This window comes from Paroedura picta, chromosome 7, assembly GCF_049243985.1.
Source record: "Paroedura picta isolate Pp20150507F chromosome 7, Ppicta_v3.0, whole genome shotgun sequence".
NCBI classification, from domain to species: domain Eukaryota; kingdom Metazoa; phylum Chordata; class Lepidosauria; order Squamata; family Gekkonidae; genus Paroedura; species Paroedura picta.
Window position 1 is genome coordinate 78,947,327 of NC_135375.1, and position 21,433 is coordinate 78,968,759.

At 42.5% G+C, this 21,433-nt stretch overlaps 1 protein-coding gene across 5 annotated transcripts in view; it reads right to left on the minus strand.

The window, feature by feature from the left end:
* The window catches only part of FREM1 (FRAS1 related extracellular matrix 1), a 102,217-nt gene that overhangs the window by 3,067 nt on the left and 77,717 nt on the right, over positions 1-21,433 (minus strand). For 3 of the 5 annotated variants that reach the window (XM_077345089.1, XM_077345090.1, XM_077345092.1), the window contains 10 exons: positions 21,313-21,351; positions 19,761-19,890; positions 17,795-17,867; positions 15,167-15,316; positions 11,320-11,558; positions 10,152-10,199; positions 8,802-8,894; positions 8,233-8,361; positions 7,047-7,162; positions 197-282 (listed from right to left, as the gene is read on the minus strand). In XM_077345089.1, the coding sequence (XP_077201204.1) occupies positions 197-282; positions 7,047-7,162; positions 8,233-8,361; positions 8,802-8,894; positions 10,152-10,199; positions 11,320-11,558; positions 15,167-15,316; positions 17,795-17,867; positions 19,761-19,890; positions 21,313-21,351 (1,103 nt within the window). The remainder of the gene's footprint in view (positions 1-196; positions 283-7,046; positions 7,163-8,232; positions 8,362-8,801; positions 8,895-10,151; positions 10,200-11,319; positions 11,559-15,166; positions 15,317-17,794; positions 17,868-19,760; positions 19,891-21,312; positions 21,352-21,433) is intronic. The other 2 variants (XM_077345091.1, XM_077345102.1) reach the window with 1 other exon arrangement.

A 21,433-nucleotide genomic window follows, 5' to 3' on the forward strand; every position in this document is an offset into this window, starting at 1 on the left:
AGCCACCACCTGCTGCAACTGGCACCCGCTGCCACCTGCCACCACCACCTGCCGCTGCCTGCTACTGCTGCTACCTACGTGGTGACCCCGCGGAAGGGGCCAGGCGACCCTACTTGGGGTCGGGACCTGAAGGTTGAGAACCACTGAGATAGATAGATAGACAGACAGACAGACAGACAATCGGTTCCATACATACCTATCCAGAAGGGTCTCCTTTCACTGAAGTTCCAGAGCCACCGCATGTGCAATTTGGAAGCCACACTTGCTAAACTGCCATGGTACCTGGGATCAATAAATGAAGATTGCAGAGTTGTGAGTTCCTGCATTATGCAGGAGGTTGGACTAGATGACCCTGGAGGTCCCTTTCAACACTATGATTCTATGAGTCCAGACGTAGCATCTGATTAAATGCAATAGGCACATTGTGTGGCTCATGAACAGCACATTTCAAAACTGGGGATTGTTAGCTCCCCTTTGAAGAAGCTATTTGGAATGCAGCTCTTCATGCCAAAAAGAGGCAAGCTGTGATACACAGACTATGTCTGGTGTTTCTTAAATATAAAATATACCAGTATGACTTTGTTCTGTCTAATCCACTTATTCTCAAACCAATTCCACACGGAGGCATAAAATGTGTTCCGCCTTCTGCTTGCAAACGCGTGATAGGAAGCCATGTGTTTGCAGGCTTCCTGATGGGAGACCCCTCCCACATCATCCCACTGCCTCAGCATCTCATTTTGCCTCCTGACAAGGCAGCAGAGAAACAGGAAGCATGGACAACCTGCACTTCCCCCCCCCCCCACTCCTTGGGTTGTCAATCAACACAAGCTACCAGTCCCTTCACAGCGGTTGTTTTGGGGGACTCAAACTTCCTTCCCCACCCTGAGTCCCAAAATTAATTCATTATAAATAAATAAATAAACAAACAAACAAACAAACACACACACACACACACACAAACACAAACACACACATACATATACACACAATTCCACATTGCTATGGGGAAATGCCACAAGAGTTAAACATTGTTTTTAAAAAACCTTGCACTTCCGCATTGCTTCAGGATCACACATGTATTGGCCATGGTAACTGGACCCCAATACATGTGTGTTAACAGTGAAGATTTAAAACAAAGAGCACAGATGCCAAGCTCATAGGGAGAGGGCTGCTGCATCACATGCTCCCCTTTCCCCATTCACATCCCACAGCCAGAAAACACAAACAGGAATGTGTTTTGGCTGCCTGACCCCAATATTACTGTGCACACCCAAGAGAACATTTTATTTGAAGCGAGGGCATGTTGCTTTGCAGTCCCATAGCTATGTGGACTGTACCATTAAAAAAAATTCAATCAGGAAATGGCGAGGGGAGGGCAGGTGCAAGGGTAGGCAAAATGCTACTAAGAGTGTCACACCTTCCTCCCTCTAGACAGGCTTGCCCCTGTTTGCACCCTAATTTGCAGCATAACAAGAAGAGGAAAATCGAGATTTTGCAATTTCCCTCATTGTGAAGCAAACTGGATAAAAACTCACGCCACCCACTGGAGAGCTCTGGGCTGCTGCCGTCATCATGTGGAAGCAGCACTAAAACCCACAAAAAAGAGGCAAATTCCTCATGTGGAATCGATCTCAGATTATTTAATAAATAAATAATTTCATAAATCTTGGTGAATTCAACAGAATCAGCAGCCAAGTAATATAGATGCAAGCAAATAACCCAGACTGAACTGGGGAAAATACACTGGAAGGAGAAAGCCTAAACCTTTAGCAGCTGAATCAACTGACAATCCAGATATACTATTTGAGAGAATATGTTAGTTCAGGATGCAATTAACAATAGCCCATGTCAATCAGAGAGAAAGTGTCAAGATAATTTGGATAAGATAGACATGTAAATATAAACACTGTCCCTATTTTCTCTAATTAAGGCCATACTTCAAAACTGCCATCTACCCTGTTCAGACTCTGCTAAGCGAGGCACACAGATGTTACAAAGGCTGACATCCAATCCTTGTTTCTTAAATTGATTTGACTCCCAGTGTCAGCATTGACATTAATTTAGGTTTGTTTGAAATTATGTCTGCTTCTTAGATGTTAACGGGCTATATTCCAAGTTGGTAGTTATTCTCAAATCACCCCAGCAGGGCATAGATCAATGACGATAAGAATGAATTTGCTAAACAGAACCTTTCAGCAAAAGTATCGTCATAATCTCTGAGTCTGTGCTTCTTATTTAGAATTTCCCCCCATCTACCCTTGTCAACTGTACACAAAAGCCAGAGGCTCAGTTAAGCCTGTGCTAGAAACTCTATCCACGAATTACAGCGAACACGCATACTATCTGTGTACAGTGTACATTTGGTTGTTCTTTATATGTGTACTGAGTAATTCCTAAATTATAGTCAAAGCACAAAGTTTCCATGTAGTGCAAACTCCACATTTATTGGTCCCGGTTTCATTCATAAAGTGAATGCATGTTGGCATGATCTGGATGCATTCACAGTAACAAGTGAAGAGGCTTCAGTCGCTGCCCGTTTTCATCCTGTCCTTATTCCAAGGAGTTTATGGCTGTGCATGTCACCCTCCCTCTTTTAATTCTCGTATCAGCCTTCCAAGGTAGGTGAGAGGTAATAACTTGCCCAAAGTCAATTAGTGAATTTCATGGCTGACTGGGGAGCCAAACATCAGCAGCATTTTATATTTTAGATGCCACTGCACACTGGGGGGAAAGGGAAATACTTCAGGACAATGTTGGAGAAAGCTCAGCTAGTTGCCCTGCAATACTTAGTGAAGGAGAAAGAAATGTGAGGAGACAAGAGATTGCTGTTTTACAATATGAAAAGTGGGTTATTGCAGTCACTAATCTCTATGTGATTGTAACTCTCATCGGTTATTCCCCCAGGATCATTAAAATCGTGTTTGCCAGAAAACAACAGAGCACTGATAAAGCAGAACAGTGTTTATTGCAGGGACTACTGTTGCCTTGGTGGGCTGGATTTCTTGCTTCTGTTGTACAAATAGGTGTCCTTAGTGGTAAGGTCAGCATGTTTTTTTCTATGCCAAGTCTGCCAACTTGCCCCCTATTTGGCCAATTTGATCTTGCCACAGTGGTCCATGCCATCGCCACCTCCAGACCTGACTACTACAATGTGCACTGCACAAAACTGCCCTTTAGGATTCTTCGGAAATTTCAAGTAATCCAGCATGCAGCTGCTAGACCGTTGACCTGCCCATATAAGCCAGTTTTGAGGTAGCTGCACTGGTTGACGATTTCTGAATTAGGCGATGATGTTGGTTATAACCTTTAAAGTCCTAAACCAAGTGTGTCAAACATAAAGCCTGGGGGCAAGAGAGGGTCTGTGCAGGGCTCCTTTGGGGCTTGTGAACAACTAGTGCAAAGAAGGGAACAGGGGGCTACTTGGGTGGCAGGCAAAGCCACACCAATTGTGGCTTCAGCTCAGCAAAACAACCTTGTCTGCAGCAGTCAAGCATAACACCTTCACTTCAGTGGCAGCCTCACAGGTAAGTTGGGAGACATTGCAACTGCATTCAGACCTCTCCTCTTGGTGTGGGGATGGCTGCAGGGATCAGTATCTGCACATTTGTCTTTGGGACTAGGTGTTCTGTGTTAGGGACTGCTGACAACCAGTTCTGCTGCCATATGGACTTCAGCACCCATGAAAGTCTATGGCGCCATAAACTATAATGGAAATTTTGGCATTCTAATTTTTCCTGGGGCCTGGAGGGTTGAGGTAGAGCCTCCAAACTTTCAGGGTAGCTCTGGGAGGCTCTTCCCTGACTCTCCTCCAAATTCCATAAAGATTGGTCCAAGCACTTCTAGGGGCTTCTGAAGAGGGTGCCCCCATCCCTCCATTATATCCTATAGAGCGGGGGTCATCAACCCCCGCTCCACGGCCCACTACCGGGCCGCGATGGCCTCGGTAACGTGCCGCCATGCCTGCCTCCCCCCCTCCGCAGCGAGAAGCTCACCAGGTGGCCCGGCTAGCTGTTTGCTGAGAGGGGGGGAAGAGGCAGGCGCGGCCGCCCGCAGACACAAACGCGCATGCATGGAGCTGCAGCACATGCGCATTAGCGCCCTCTGTTGGTGAAAACGTGTGTGTGCGGCAGCTTTGCGCACGTGTGTTTTCACCACCAGGTGCGCTAACGTACATGTGCAGCACCTGGGCCGCCGGCTCTTTCCCACCCCCAGAGGTGGTCCTCAACACTAAAAAGGTTGGGGACCGCTACTATAGAGAGTCTGTCCCATAGGATATAATGGAGGGATGTGGGCAGCCTCTCCGGGAGCCCCTAGATGCTCACCTTGGATCAAGCATTCTGAAATTTTGAAGGGTATCAGGGAAGATCCTCCTGGAGCTACCCTGAACGTTTGGAGGCTCTACCTCAGATCCTAACCCCCAAGGCCCTTGGAAAGACAGGAAGGCCGAAATTCCCATTATAGAATATGGAAGAAGGGGATTGGCTGCTTGGACTGATTGACAGGCGGAAGTGCATATAAGGCATGTTTCTCTCTTCTGCTATTTCCACCAGCTCATGTGGAATGTAATAAGCATGAAATGGTGGCAGACAAGGCGAGACAGTAGAAAAGGTGAGGACTGGCTGGGAAGAGAGATAACATTTAGCTTTGCCATCCAGAATGCAAAACGCTATTTAAACTGATATGCCCCTAGTTATACTGCCCATTGGGTAACCTATGGTCTTTGCCACACATGTGGCCTTCTATGTGCGGTACCATTTCTGACATTTTCTATTATTGTTATTGCATTTCCAGGTTTGAAAAGGATTTGAAGTGGAAAGATGTTGATGATACAACAACCCAGCCTTCCAAATCTAGATTTTTATCAATTTCCTACGAAGTACTGTGCTAACAGAGGCCTATGTCATTTTCTATAACTGAAATTACCCTTCTAAAAATGTTTAGCATGCTCCTCAAAGCAACCAGATAAATTACATGATAGCTATAAATGGAATAGCTATAGATGGCAAAATTATACAGAAGAACTATACAAGAGTGAGCTTAACATCCCTGATAACCATGAGGGGGTAGTCACTGACCTGGAGCGAGATATCCTGGAATGTTTTGTCAAATGGGCCTTAGGAAGTCTGAACAACAATAAAACTAGTGGAGGTGACAGCATTCCAGTTGAACTGTTCAAAATCTTAAAAGACGATGCAGTAAAAGTGCTACACTCAATATACTAGCATATTTTGAAAAATCAACAGTGACCACAGGATTGGAAAAGGTCAGTTTACATTCCAAGCCCAAATAAGGGCAATGCCAAAGAATGTTCAAACTACTGCACCATTGCCCTCATTTCTCTTGCTAGCAAAGTTGTGCTCAAAATCCTACAAGCTAGGCTCCAGCAATATGTGGACCAAGAACTTCCAGAAGTATATAGGATTTAGAAGAGGCAGAGGAACTAGAGATCAAATTGCCAACATACGCTGGATCATGGAGAAAGCTAGGGAGTTCCAGAAGAACATTTACTTCTCCTTCATTGACTATGCTAAAGCCTTTGATTATGTGGAGCACAACAAATTGTGGCAAGTTCTTAAAGAGATGGGAATACCAGAACATCTTATCTGTCTCTTGAGAAACCTATATGCAGGTCAAGAAGCAACAGTGAGAACCGGGCATGGAATCACTGATTGGTTCAAAATTGAGAAAGGAGTTCGGCAAGGCTGTATACTGTCGCCTTGCCTATTTAACTTGTATGCGGAGTACATCATGAGAAAGGCGGGGTTAGATGAGTCACACATTGGGATCAAGACTGCAGGGAGAAATATCAGCCACCTCAGATATGCAGATGATATCACTCTAACGGCAGAAAGTGAAGAGGAACTAAAGAGCCTTTTGATGCGGGTGAAGGAGGAGAGTGGAAAGGTTGGCTTGAAACTCAACATCAAGAAAATGAAGATCATGGCATCCGGCCCTCTCAATTCCTGGCAAATAGATGGGGAACAAATGGACGTAGTGACAGATTTTATTTTCCTGGGCTCCAAGATAACTGCAGATGGGGACTGCAGCAAAGACGCTTGCTCCTGGGGAGGAAAGCTATGGCAAATTTAGACAGCATCCTAAAAAGCAGAGACATCACCCTGCCAACAAAAGTGCATTTAGTCAAGGCTAGTTGCAATGTATGGCTGTGAAAGTTGGACCAGAAGGAAGGCTGAGCGTCAAAGAATTGAGGCTTTTGAACTCTGGTGCTGGAAAAGACTCTTGCGAATCCCTTGGACTGCAAGGCAAACAAACTGGTCAGTCCTAGAGGAGATCAGCCCAGACTGCTCCTTAGAAGGCCAGACCCTGAAGATGAAACTGAAATACTTTGTCCACCTCATGAGAAGGAAGGACTCCCTGGAGAAGAGCCTAATGCTGGGAGCGATTGAGGGCAAAAGAAGAAGGGGACAACAGAGAATGAGGTGGCTGGATGGAGTCACTGAAGCAGTCGATGCAAACTTAAATGGACTTCAAGGAATGGTATAGGACAGGAAGGCCTGGAGGACCACTGTCCATGGGGTCGTGATGGGACAGACACGACTTCGCACCTAACAACAACAACAACAACAACAACAACAACAACAACAACAACATAGATGGAATAGAAAGAGCAAGAGTCTAGTAGTACCTTCAAGACTAACAGAATTTGTGGTAGGGCGTGAGCTTTCATGAGTCACTGCTCACTTCTTCAGATTCTAGCTGTATCTGAAGAAGTGAACAGTAACTCACAAAAGTTCATACCCCACCATTAATTTTGTTAGGTGCTACTGGACTCTTGCTCTTTTCGATTGCTACAGACCAACATGGCTACCTGTCTTGATCTATCTCCCAAGATGGAATAAGCATTCAAATTATACATTTGTAGTGGAATTACAATTGATCTAGTGGTGACCTAGGATCTCAAGCATATTTCAAGCATGACCTTAAATCTAATCTTAGCTTTATTTTCTTAAGTGTAAGAGTTTCATTTCTACTCTAATTCAGTAGAAGGCTGAGGGATGGGTGTGGACAAGTCTATGACTTCTTACCGTATTTTGCAAGCTTGGGCAGCTTCATTCCATGGGACTTTCTGATCAGTGATTAGGACATAGCACCTTTCTTCATGATGGCTCCATCCATGGGGGCAAGTTTTCAAGTTAACATTCTGGAATGACATGATTTATGTTCAGAAACTTTTGTTCTACTATGCCTGCAGTTTCTGTACACATTTCTCAAAAACTGAAATGGTTAAGGCTTCCACATGAAGATTGCATACTTTATACTCCAAAAATGTATTTTTGATTGATGTTTTAATTTTAGCCACTGACTGTTACTCAACCTGATAGTAATCTGTTAGGTTGTTTATTCAAAATACTGATCCGTAATCTTCAACTATTTCAGACCTTGGCTCCATCTTTAATCCCAACCTGCAACAAGGTAAAACTTCCTCTTTTCCACCACATATTGGCTCTGTTCTTCATGGCAGAATGAAAGAATAAGATCTGGGATAATTTCTCATTTTCCAAAGGAGGGGGACACTTAAAGTAAGGCAATGTGATTCTTTGTCCCAGACCCACTTTCTTCCTCTGAGGCACTTATCACTGTCTTTTAGGGTTTTTAGCTAGTTATGGTGGAGTTTCTCCCTCCTCAAATTGTTTATTCATATTATTTATTTATTATTGGACTTATATAATGCCCCTTCCAGCCAGCCAATTTGGGGCAGTTTACAACAATAAAAATACAATTAAAACCGAACCAGAAAGAACAAATAATGAAAGACTGCTAACATCCTCGCAGATTAGGGGCATGCCCTCATCGTGCTTCTTTAGGAAGAGTCCAGTCCCACAATCCTTGTAAAGAAACTCGCCGTGATCAGTCTGTCTCTCACAGTTTTCTATTTTCTGAGTCTGAAGTCATTCCTCAAAGGCATAATTTTTTGCCATAGATGGATAACTGAACAATGATCAAAATGACCCATTTAAAAAAGCCTTGCTGGTTAAAGGCAAAAGCAAATAAATACTTTCTTTCCTCCAGAAATTTTCCAATATAAATTTTAAAAACTATACATATACTAAAATGTGCAGCTAGATTTACGTCCAATGACATTGATTCTCAAGGGCCATACCCTGACATTCTTCTTGGTCTTTAAGAGGCTACTGGACTTGAATTTACGTATTCTACTGCCGACCAACATGGCACCCTCTGAAATGATCACCAAGTTGAGCAGATTGATACCTTGCTTGTGGAATTCCATAAAGTCCAAGAGGTACCATCACACTGAAACAACTTCTGGATGTTTTCTTCAAAATGCAAAAGACCCTTTAAAGCTGGTGTACAACCCTTTGGGAAGCCAAGTTTTGGGACCTGGAAAGAAAGGAACATTAGGAAAACTTAGACAAAAATAGTTCATATCTTTGGTCTCTGTGTCCAATGTTTATGAATCCCTTTTAGAAAGGATTTACATTGAATGTGTAATGGCTGTGCATTATGTACATAAATAGTTGAGAGGAAATTCTTTGTGTGGAGAACATTTTGCAGACGGATACTAGCATGATCTGAGAAATGACATCACCAAATAAAAGCTTTATTTGTACAAGTGCAGTAGGTTTCCCGGAGTTAAATTGGAATAGTCCCAACAATTTTTAAAAAACGTTTTGATATTAAGCTAAACAATTTTTTCATAAACAAAAATATCCTGAGGAGATTGAAGACTGCCCAAAGTAGTATTCTTAGTATTCTTAGTAGTAAACCTGGCCATGGTACGGTACAAGTGAGAGCATAAGTAAAGTAAAAGAGATTTATACCTGAACGCTAGCATCTGCTTGTGGAACTTCAGTTGCCATCTTGTTAGGTGATGAGTTGTCATCTTCCACTCTGAGCACTGCCATCCCATGATACTTAATGACAAAGAGTAACAAAAAGACAGATGAAGATGAAAGATAACCTTTATCAGTAATCTCAGAAAGTCCATTGAAACCAATGGGCTTAAAAGGGTGCAATTTAGGGCTGCCAAATCTAAGGGGCTTTTCGCACGCCTTCAAAATCGCACAATGGTTGCCAATTGAAAACGCTACTGATTTGCCATTATGCACAACGTCGTTGACAATCTGCCACACACCTGAAACCGATCCGCAAAAAGCGCTTCCTTGTAGCGCTTTCAGGGAAATCCCCAAAAGTGGATTCACCCTCCGGAAAGCGCTACACTCCTGCAACCAATCTGCAACACTAGCGGGAAAGTTCTGTGCATTACCATTGTTGTGGTTTCTACAAAGTCCCTCCCCCTGGCTCTCTCCTCTGATCTTCCGGCGAAGCGATGGCCATTTTTTTTTCTCCGAGCGAGCGGAGTTCACCCCACCAGCGAGCCTGTTTAGAGGCTTCCCCGGCTTCAGTCCCTCCCCAGAGCTGTTTAGTCACTAAGCACAAACAACAGAGAAGCCCGTTTGCTGATGTATTTTCCCTTTATTTTTTACCCTGTTTTCGGCCGAAAATCGGGCCCGTGAGGGGGGGGGGATTTTATTTTTTCACTTGGGGAGAGCGTGGCAACGATGAAACGACAGCTCAAACACACCTGCCAGCTGATGGGTCTCTCAGTTGCAACGAATCAACACATATTCGTTGCAATGGGTGTGTGTTTTTTTTAAAAAAAACCTTTCTTAAAGGGAAAGGGGCTGTTTGGGAGCATGCTAACGGCTGCCCATTGGCTGCTTGACGGCCAGGGGCGGGACGAGCTCAGCAATAGCGCTTCCTTTCTAGCGATTTTTGCTGAGACCGGAAGCTTGTGGGAAACGATAGAAACGCAACTGGATTCCACTACAAAGTCAGGTATGCATAATGACGAATTCCACTATTTTAAATGGCGATTTTTCGTTCAGCAAACAATTTGCTACAAGGATCCCGGTGCGGAAAGCCCCTAAAAGTTAAACACTCTCTCTCTCTCTCTCTCTCTCTCTCTCTCTCTCTCTCTCTCTCTCTCTCTCTCTCTCTCTCTCTCTCTCTCTCTCTCTCTCTCTCTCTCTCTCTCTCTATATATATATATATATATATATATATATATATATATATATATATATATATATACACATATACATATATTAGTATTAGTATTAGTATTAGTATATAAATATTAATAGAAGATATATAAATAATGTTCTTACTTTAAAAAACACACCAGTGCCATTTGTAAATATGGAAGAAGGATGAACCTGAAGAAGGATGAACAAGAAACAAAATGTTCACAATATATATGCATGGCAGGCCTATTCTCTCACCATCTCAACACAGATCTCTCATATAAACCAGACCGAAAACAGTGTCACAAACAGGCCGCAGGTACACACACCTGGAATTATTATCCAGAACAAACACTGCTTATAGGCTATAAATACATCCAGAGAACTCAAGCAAGTGAGCCAGAACAAACACTACAGGGTGCAGGGGCCCCCTGCCCCCACCTCAGACCCAAGTCCAAACTTGGCTATGGAATTAAAACCCTCAGCTGAGAGGGAAGATTTCTAGCTGCAAAGCAGAAGCCCACCTAAGTGGTATACAAGGGGGAAGCTGCAAAGTTGTTCCTTGGACAGAGATGCCAAGGAACACAGATCTTGTGTTTGTAATGGCTGCTACTGTCGGGTTACCAATTTTGGGTTGAGAAATTCCTGGAGGTTGAGAATGGAGCTTGGGGAGAGGAGTGACCTCAGTGGGGTCTCAACAGGCCACCCTCCAAAGCAGCCATTTTGTCCAGGGGAACATATTCATGTTGTGTGGAGTTCAGTTGCCATTATGTGAGATCTTCAGGCCCTACCTGGTGGTTGACAACCCTACAGCAACTATCTCTGTGCTTGTGTGACTGTGTAATTTTTCTGACTGCATTATGCATGAAGCAGAAATAACAGAAAAACCTCTATCAGTGTTTCTGTAATACAGTTGCTACTTTGTTCACACAACAGTGTTTTTGTTGCTGGTAGTCCAAAGATGAAGACAAATAATAGGCTCTTAAGCAGTTTGCATAATAGAGCTCTCTTCACTCACTGCATACATACCCATCCCACTATCATCTTTGGTAGCCAGGCTTTACAGGTTTTTGTCTTGGTTTAAAAATCTGCAAAAACCTGCTTTACCAGAGATGAAAGCTATTCTAAATACCCTTGTAAACCAAGAACAACAGCTCTGTACCCACAACTTCAACACTCTTAGTCTTGCCTGAATTATTACTCTTTCTCAGAATGCACCTCCACTAAATCATTTGCATTTCAATAAAAAAGCACCCCCACAAAAGCTTAGGGACAATTTCTTTCTTCTCATTGTTCGAGAAACGATCCTTACTGTTTTGCCATTTTCAATGGCTCTTAGCCGGCTCCTTGAAAGATTCACTGATTTGAATTCTGGTAGTTTGTCCCTTCTCTGCAATGCCACCTCTTTGGAAGAGGACAGTGGGATCCCTTCCAAGTGAACAGTGCCATGCCTGGAAGATGAAGGGGAGCCTGAGGAGGCTGGGAGCAATGTGCCTTTCATCCATAAGTCATGCGTGTTTTGGCTTGAGGAATGGAATGATCTGCACTGACCTGAAAAGCAAACAAGATGGCAGATGGTCAGTCCTTTTTATATGAAGAGATCACTGGTCACACTGATGTAGCTAATGAAACAGCTTGTTGATAGAAGCAGATCAATTTTTTATCTGATGTTGATCTGGGTTTTTTTGTTCCTTTTAAAGTAATGTTTATTTTTGTACAAAACTCACCTAATGTGACCCATGGAAAGTGTCACTCCACAGGTTTCAAAAGAATCCTGTTTTCTAAAAGTCCGACACAACAATGGACCATCATGCACATTCATCTGTCCAGTGATTGTTCATGGACGAGGGAATGGCTTTCTACTTCATAGAACCCAGAAGGAAGGCATTTTGTGAGCCAGGCATTTGTGCCCAATTTGTACACTAACCTCTCTCCCTTAAATTAAGAGGGGAAGTTCACACCCAGCACACCTTCTGTTCTTGATGGGAAGGAGAGGAATGTGGCATGCTCCCTTCTCCATAAATGATGATCTGGCTGAATGTATGAACTGGCCCCAGGGTATAGCTGGCAACAGATCACTGTGGTTTTGTCATGTAACAGGTCAGTGCTTATGTATTGTGCAGAATAGATGTATGCCTTATCTGCTTTTCTTCTTTTATTGAAATGACTAATATCAAAGCCCATTTTAAAAAACAGGGATTTGCGGCCCACAGGGAGGCTGAAAACTCCCCCCCCCCCGGCTCCCTCCCAGCAGGATCATACCTGCGGGCCACAAAGCCCTGTCGCTGCCTCTCTCCTCGTGGACGACAATGGAAGCTGCAGCCACAAGGCTTCTAGCAGGCAAGAAGGGAGGGTGGGAGCTGAGGGGGAGGGCCAATCAGGGTGGACCTGGATGGGCAGGTCTCCTCCCAGGAGGCTGTTTCCCAGTCTCCTCCTCCCCAGTCTTCCCAGGACAGTCTCCTCCCAGGAGGCTGTTTCCCAAATATATAAGGGAGCGAAATAGTGTTAAGGATAAAAACACGTACACAGAACCACTCTAAACTAACTCCCCCCGTCTCTTCCTCTTATTATGATTAACAATAACATAATCAACAGCCAGCAACACATGACTTTTCTAAGTCCCTCCTGATAGAAAAACTTCAGCAGGAATGCTTGCCTGCTTCCTAAATCCCAATCAGATTTATTTATTGCTGGCAGCCAAATGCTGTTACAAAAGAAATAACATAAAAAAACTCAGAGTGCACCAAATTTAGAAACATGGACGCCATGCAAGGGCAATCTGGCTGGGACATCTGTTACCCCAACTGAGTACCAGGGTTGATTCAGCTGACCTGGCTGTCTAAGTGGGTGTCTCTTTTGTCCCTCACTACTGCTCAATGAGCGTGTCTCCCGAAGCTGTGCACAGATGGAAGAGGACAACCATCCCAGACAGAATAGTATTTTGTTCTTCGGCCAAAGGTATACAAGAGCTTTCTATAGCTTTTTGTGCAACCTTTCTTCCTGTCTCACTTTCTATATGTCTTTGCCCACACAATAAGAGCACCTATGTTGTATCAAAGAATTTCAAAGAATTCAGAAGAATTCAGTGGAGAGATTTTGAGTATTCTGATTAATTTTATTTCTGGAAGGTAACAAAATTCTCTAAGTCAGAGACCATGGACCATGAATTGTCATAATATTCAAATTCAGGTGTGGTGGGATAGTGTGGATTAAACTATAGTCTCAAATGTGATGTAAATTTTAAAAAATAATACTGTAAGAACAAGATTTTAACTTGAGCTATTTGTCTCTGAAAAGGTCTTTGTCAATGGAACTCTGGTAAAGGAACAATCTAAATCCCCGTATGCACTGGGGATTCTCTGTCATCTAGGTGCAGGTCACTAGAGTAGCTTGCCAGGTATTCTCCCACCTATGCCAGCAAAGCTGCTAGTACCCCATCTGCCCCGAGAACACCTAGTCACAGTGATCCACACAATGGTCACCTCCAGGCTAGATTATTGTAATTTGCTCTTTGTAGATTTACAACCGGTACAGAATGCAGCTGCCTGAGTCCTTACAATGACCCTGGGGAGAGTCCACATTCGATCTGTTCTCCAACAGCTGCACTGGTTGCCAGTCGAGTTCCAGATTAGGTTTAAATTGTTGATTTTAACCATTAAGGCCTTACGCGGTCAAGGATCTGTGTACCTGTGGGACCGCTTCTCTATATATCTCTGGGGAAGAGCCGCAAGGGAGTGGCTATAAATCTAATAATAATAATAATAATAATAATAATAATAATAATGATAATAATAATGATAATAATAATTTCACTCAGCAAATTCCAACCTGCTGGTGGTAGCCTAGGGAGGTGCACCTGGCTTCAACCAGAGCCAGGGGCTTTTCAATACTGGTGCCCGCCTGGTGGAATAAGTTGCCAGTGGAAACCTGAGCCCTTATGGAACTCCCAAAGTTCTGAAAGGCCTGCAAAATGGTGCTCTTCCTCCAGCCATTTGGTTGAGGCCAAGGGTTGTACCTTTAACATCTATATGGGCCCCTTGCCTGGGCCTCTGCCTAGGCCACTTGCCCCCATCTGTGATGGGGCAGAAACAGATATTCCACCTACTGTATGCCTTACTCTTTGGGTATATAAACTGACAGAGCGAGTGTGTGCTGTTCATTTAGTGAGAAAAATTTTAAACAGATACATTTTTAGGTTTTTATGTATTTTATTACATGTATATTTGGGGCTTCTATAGACATAGTTCTTGTAAGCCACACTGAGACCATTCTGGAAAGGGGCAGTCTCGAAAACTAACAAATAAATAAAAATAAAGGGAACTGTTCTAGAATTTGTTCATTCATGGAAGATAGCAGGGAACACTTAATGTACAAGTTTCATACATGCGTCACAGTTCTTGAATTGTACCCAGCTATATTCTTGTGCATCAAACCTTTGCACAGAAGCAGTATATTGGCATGCCCATCCTCCTTTCAAGACAGATCAGAAAGTGCCCCCTATTCACACCCTGCTGGGCAAAAGGGAAACACAATGGGTATCTTTTCCCCAGATGCCCTTCACAATGTTGATGTCCATTTTAATCCAATCTCAACCCATGGATATGACCCTAACTAGGTTACATGCAAGTGTCCAAGGTGAATTTTTCAAAAAGAATCAAATGACTGGACGCAAGAACCTCTTTTATAAAACAACTTAAATAGGGAACATTAATGTTGTTGTTATTACTCATAATGTACTGATTATTTTTCTCCTAAAAACTTTTTCTGGGCAAGTAGAAGTAGTTATACAGTCACTGGGAAGAGGGGAGGAAAAGCGATGCTAATCTATTAAAGGGGATTTTTTTTTAAAGCAACATTGTGAGCCAAAAATCAAACTCATCTAATAATGGGGAGGGGGGAGGTAAGCATTGGGCGGGGGAGTTGTTTGCTTGTGCACTCATTGCTTTCTTCATGCTGTGTTTCCTAAGCAGAAGAAAAATACAGAATGCCAGAGGAGAAAAAGTCTGAAACCATCAAGGCTATTTCTTTTTTTGAAAATAATAAAATTAAGTATTTTGATTTGAAGGTAAGTGTTAGCAACAACATTTGTTTGTTACAAAATAAGTAGCTTCTCAGCCAAGACATCTCCAGATTTTATTATGAAGATCAAAAGAGAATACCTCCTTTTGAGTCCAAAATTTTCACTCGAGCTTTTGTCCTGGTGCCAAGAACGGCATTCACAGGGGAGATCAGAACCACTTCAAAGACCTCATCGTCTTCCTCTAATCCGTCATAGGTAATTGCTATATTCCACATCTTGGTTGACATTCCTACCAGAAGTAAACATTTTAATTACACTTTAATTGCTTTTTCAATCAACCTAGGTGTCGAAGAAATATATTAATTAACATGTCTACAGCTACAACAGACTGGCTTGTATATACCATTGTGCTCCTACCCGCTGATTGGCCTCCTGTGGTTTTCCCAAATAACACTAACTAGAGACTAAATTTGTTCCTGGGCAATGATGATTCCATTCACAGAGCAACAAAGATCAATTTTCTAGAAGGAAAAATAATAGTGTGCAAAATGGAGGAAGGGTAGGGTTAGCTCCTCTTGGACATTTTGAAAATAAATGGTACACTCTTTATTCTTAAATTTTAATGCTGTGATTTTTGACATATCACTGTTGCCAATCATAAATGACATCGTCGTTCTGTTTGCAAAATCCGGCTGTCAAGAACCTTGATGTAAAGCCAAGATGTTTCCACCGCAAGTAGAGTAGAATCTATTAGCGTCTTGTGGACTATGAGCAACACTAACTGCTGTTCAAATCCATACCTAGCAAAATGATATTGAGAAACAGTGAGATGAGAGCAGAGTTGCATTGAAATGGAGGTGAACGTGGAAGTTCTCAGGGGCAAAATATCCAAGGAACTTTCAGAGAAACCAAAATATCCCAGGAGGTGGGATGAAGAGTCTTCTGAACATCCCCACTCCCAAGTTTATTTGTTAAATTTACAATACTTTTATACTGCTTTTTTGTTTTGTTGAAAGGCTCTCACCATGGTTCACAAATTAAAACTAAAACCATTAATACTTAAACATTGACGCTTGGTCAATAAAATACTACAACTAATTGAATCAATGTCTAAAACATCCCATAAATCAGCAGCAGCATAAAATGATCAGGCTCTAAAAGATTAAATTCCAGCTCCAAAAGCCTGGCAGAATAATAAAAGTATTCAACAGCCTCTGAAAGGAGGCAATGAGCGAAGAAACACAGTCCTCTGGGGGGAAACAAAGGAAGTTGCCTTTGAGTTTTACCTAAAGCAAATTTTCACGTTCCTGTTAGAGTGGAAGATCAAAGGCATTTTAGCAGAAGAAAAAGAACTCAAGGCAGTGTTTGTGGGGGGGCCCTAGTTACCCATCCATGCACTGAGCAGACTTGGGCCTGTGTAGGTTCGACAAGGTTGCTGAATCATGTGCCCCTCTAGCTTCATATCATAAGACTTGAGAACTGTGTCTGGACCTTGATAATGAAACTCATTGTCATTTTTGGCTGACTATGCTGGCAACTCCATGATGGATTCTTGAGAATTAAGATTCCCAGACACTTCCCCCACCCCAAGAACAAAAGTTACTCCTTTTGTATTATGTAAGTGGTGTAGCTTGCTGCTGAAAACCAGTTGGGCTCACCACGCGGATTGGCTATACCATATGGAACATCTTCCTGCCAGAGCCAGCACTACAAAAAGGCGCTAAACTGATACAGATTTTCCATGTCAGAGAGCAGTGGTGTATCACTTATGTGTGTTGCTGCAGCCATGCTTCTCTCCAGTAACAGAAAAGTGAATTTTGGCAGCAATTATAATAACTGCATAAGGATGGTCTGTGGCTCAGTGACAAAGAACAAGCTTTGCTCACAGAAGATTCCAGGTTCAATCCCTGGCATTTCCAGTTAAAGGATTTTAGGCAACAGGAAAGATCTTTATGTTCCTAAGTTTCTGAAAAGCTGCTGCCAATCAAAGAAGGAACAGCCAATGGTGTGACTTGGTATACAGCAACTTCATATGCTCAATGAGAGTTGCCATATGCTCCCCTGCTGGTCCTCCAGTGGCCAGATAAATAATTTTTTTTTAAATGTGGACAATTCTCTCCAGGAATTGCTGGAAACTCTATGGTTGCACCGAGGATTTTCTAGTAACTTCTCGAGTGGCATGATGGGTTTCTTTCCCAGAAAAGCTCAAAGCTGCTTTGTTGTCACCCTTATAGGCAATCATGGAAAGGGGAAGATATAGAGATCTTTCTTATAGTGATATATCTTCCATGAAATTTTTTTAGCCTGTTGTCTAGGCTTGGATGCAACAGGCTACAATAAACCTGAGCTGTAACTAGATATGCTACCTCTCTAACTCTTTCATTAAAATGATCCATTTTCAAATGGTAGCATAGGTGTATGTCTGTCATGTTGTTTGGCAACTAGGGCCAGATCTCTACTCAAACAACTGAGGCACTAGCAGCATAGGTGTTGCCTGCAGTGTGGGAGAAGCAACAGGCCCATCATCACCTCCCAGACCTACACAGCCACCAGCCAAATCCAAGACAAATCCCTTTGATGTTGGAAGCACCACTGTGGTTTGGCTTATTCCAAGCATGTCTGGGAACGTACAATCCTTTTCTCAGCCATGTACTCCACGTTGTTTCCTGCCACACCAACATCTTCACAGGCAGAGATTGCTTGGTTTTGGTATCTGAACCCAAAATGTTTCCTGCCCTTGGGTTGGAATCGTGGAGTCACATCTTACCTGGATCAAACTGAATAAGTTTGGAAGGTACTGTTGTAAAATCCTTTCCTGATAAAGCTGTCACTTCAGTGACCTAAGAGAAAATATGGTGAAGAAATCTTTTAGTGCAGGCAGGAAACCAAGTTTGTGAAAGGGGTGGGGTGAGGAAGCTAAGGTCTGGGTGAGTCCCATGGATCCCAGGACACCCTGTTTGGTTCAGCTTGCAACCTTTCACCTGGAGATAAGGACCAGCAAGTGTCCTATCCAGCATGGCAGCATGGTAAGAGCTGGTATAAAGGGCCAAGATATCATTAAAGATCACTGAAAATTAATTTAAAAATGTATAGCAAGTCTGATTTACTATTGACAAAGTCTACAAGCATATTCATAGCAAATTCCAGAGCTGCTCTATTAGGGAAGGAAGTAAAATGATCTCAAATAATGTTTCCTCAACAGAAATCACCCCCTAACTGGTGTGGGAATGAAGGGAAAGTAGCTAACAGCAGTTGGATGGGAGTCTGGGAGAATATTTTAATTGGGAAGCAGGCAGGCAGGGCAGGAAGAGTTTTACTAGTACCTTTACTAGTACCATAGCCCAGATCCAAATTATTCACTTTCTCTCACCTAAGTAGCTGAATCTTAAATGTCAAGCAAATCATAGAAGATGCAGTCATGTATCTCCCATATACTGTGTAGTTTGGCTGTAAGAAACCACAGCATTTTTTAAAAAAATGCACCATGTAGCTGGAGTCTTAAACTCCTAGCAATATTCAAATGGTAGACCCCAGAAGATACTCTACTGGGCCATGGGGATACTGTCATAATTCGGTGCACAGTCTGAAACACAAGGGAACTAGCAACCGTTGGTTTGCGTTATAAATGTGACTAGAAGCATCAGCATTCATTTCCTCATGGATCATATGTCTATACTTCTAAACAGGGCACAGAGTAGTTGTGTTAAACAAGGATGGGTATGCACATCAGTGACACATCATCTGTGATAATTGGGTATGTCTATGGTCTTGTTTCCTGAGCAGCAATGACATCCTGTGCATTTGCTGGCAGGGGCTCATGGGAATTGTAGTCCATGGACATCTGGAGGACCACAGTTTGCCTACCCCTGATGTGGACGCATCAGGTGGGCGACAGCAATAACATCACCATTACTTTAAGGAAACTGAAAGGGTAGCAAGATGTCATGGAGGAGGACTTTGTGTACTTTCAACAGGGCAGGACATATGGTGTGCCAGCAAGGCCCCCTAGAAGCGATGTCATGCCACTCTAGCAATTGTTGGAAATGCTATGATTTTACCGCTGTTTCTGACAATCCCCAGAGCAATGTGATGTCATTTCCAGGTTTACCCCAGAAGCAATGTCACATGCATGCCAATAATTTAAAAATAATTTTTCACCTGCTGCTCGAAAGTATGGCAGGAAGATGAGCAAGTGGTAGAAGATGGTCTCCTGCAATAGCAGCCAGGTAACCCTGACCTTTATTAATTGTGTAGACGTAGGAATTTTCTCTCTCTCATGTGTAAAGCCTTAGACAAATTCCCCTTTTTAGTCTTTCCTTTTATATAGCCTCTCTGGAGATAAACCAGAAACATGGACATATATTTTCATGTTTTAGCCATGGTAGTCTGAAGCACCAGAACGTTTGAGTGCAGTAGCACCTTTAAAGCCAGCAAAGTTACGCTCAAGGAATAAGCTTTCATGAATTAGAAATAGCAATATTTTTCATAGACATTTATGGTTCCAGCCTTTAAAAACTGGGTCCCATCTTGTCAGTGTAACTAAAAGTGGGCCTTGGTTTATACAGGTTGACAGTAGCAACTACATTAGGCCTTGGCTGGCTAACTACAGAGCCTTCTTATCACTAAGTAACTGCAAGGTTACCTAGGAATGCTCAATAAAGTTCTGCAGATCAACTCTACATAAGTTTAAGCTACAGTAAAACTGCAAGTGTTATTCCTTAAGAAACAGTTACCTTCACAGAAACAAAGGCAGAATCTGTGGTGTGCCCCAGTCGGGTGACTTTCAAAGGAAGAGTCCCCACGTTTTCACATACTTCATAATGATCTTGTTTCATTTCAATTTTAGACCACTTTAGTTCCAGGCTGTTTGGGAAGAAGGAGAAAGAAAGAAAAATAAGAAACAAAATCACATCGGGAGAAAAACCTCCATAGCAATTTTAGAAACCCTAGCTAGTTGAGGATTTGAGGCGTGTGTAATTTCTTTCCTCTGTGCTATCTTCCTACCAATGTGTAATTGTGTTAAATTGCACACCAATAAGAAGAGAGGCATGAGCAGGGCTTAATTTGAACTAAAGCTTACCAGAGCTAAAAATTGAATGTTTTTCCCAAAAAGCTCAGTTTGGTTGTCTGCTCCCTGACAGCTGCGATTAGGGGTTACTCTGGGAATACACATATGTGAAACTAGATTGCTACATATTATACCTGTTCTTCAAGGAACTATTACTGACTACCTATAGATTTCTGTGCAAAATTCAAGACACTGGCTTTGACCTTTAAAGCTCTAAATCGTTTGTGTCCAAGACATATGAGGAAACAACTTCTCCTATATGAATCTGCCTACCAGCAGGACTGTGCACAAAAATTCATCTTTGATACTCGTGGGCTGGTGTCTACAAGGTGCAAAGCCTTTCCAGTGACCTCAGGGTATTTCTGAGATAAATTATCCTCTCACCTCAAGTATTAAACATCTGATTTTTAAAAAAGATCTGATTTTTCCACATTTTGACTCTGCAGTTCTTATTAAGATTTGTTTTGTGGCTTTAGAAGGCTGCTCCGATCACAGGCAGGCAGATAAATAGCCTAAATTGTAATTTTGTGATATTTTAAAACACTTTTATAGTCTTATTTTATGTAGTAAATTGCTTTGAAAGTAATATAAGACTAGGGTCTCTCTCACACACATCGATTTTTCTCCCCAAAGGGAACCTAAAGCAGTTTACAGTTTTGTTCTCCATTTTATCGTCACAACAACTCAGGGGCAAAGCTTAGGTGTTGAAGAGCAGAGTGCCCCAGAAAACTTCCATGGAAGAGCTAGGGTTTTGAACCAGGTCTCCTAGATTCTAACCTGCCACCAGAGTGGGCTTAGACATAAGAACTCAAGAGTTCTGACTAGAACACAGAAAACTGACAATACAAATTGAAAGGGCTGATCTAAATCAACAGCATGACATTCTAGTATTTTCTAAGAGGTATAGTTTGTTATCTTCCTTTCCAGGCTTGGTTAGAGTTGTTAGCTGTGAGTTGGGAAATAGGTGGACACACATACTGTGGTTGAGCCATAAAGTTAATAACTGGTACATTTTACCCCCCACAAGTATGTTTGCATTGGCCAAATTTGAATAGGCAAGCCATAATATTGAAAGCCTCTCTTATAGGACAAGTGTTGGGCTCTGAACTTGGAAAATGGGATTCAGTTCACCCATCACCCATTGAACTCACTGGCAGACATCCAGCCTGAAATACCCCAAAGTGTGGCAGTGAGGAGAAAATTGGCCAAATGCTCACATGTGCAGGGATATGTTCCTTGAAGAGAGGGGTGCTGAGCTGAAATTAGGAGAGACATACTTCAGACAATGGAGCACAGAGAGAGAAGAAACCTCTCTTTTTCGCTGTGTGAAACCCATCA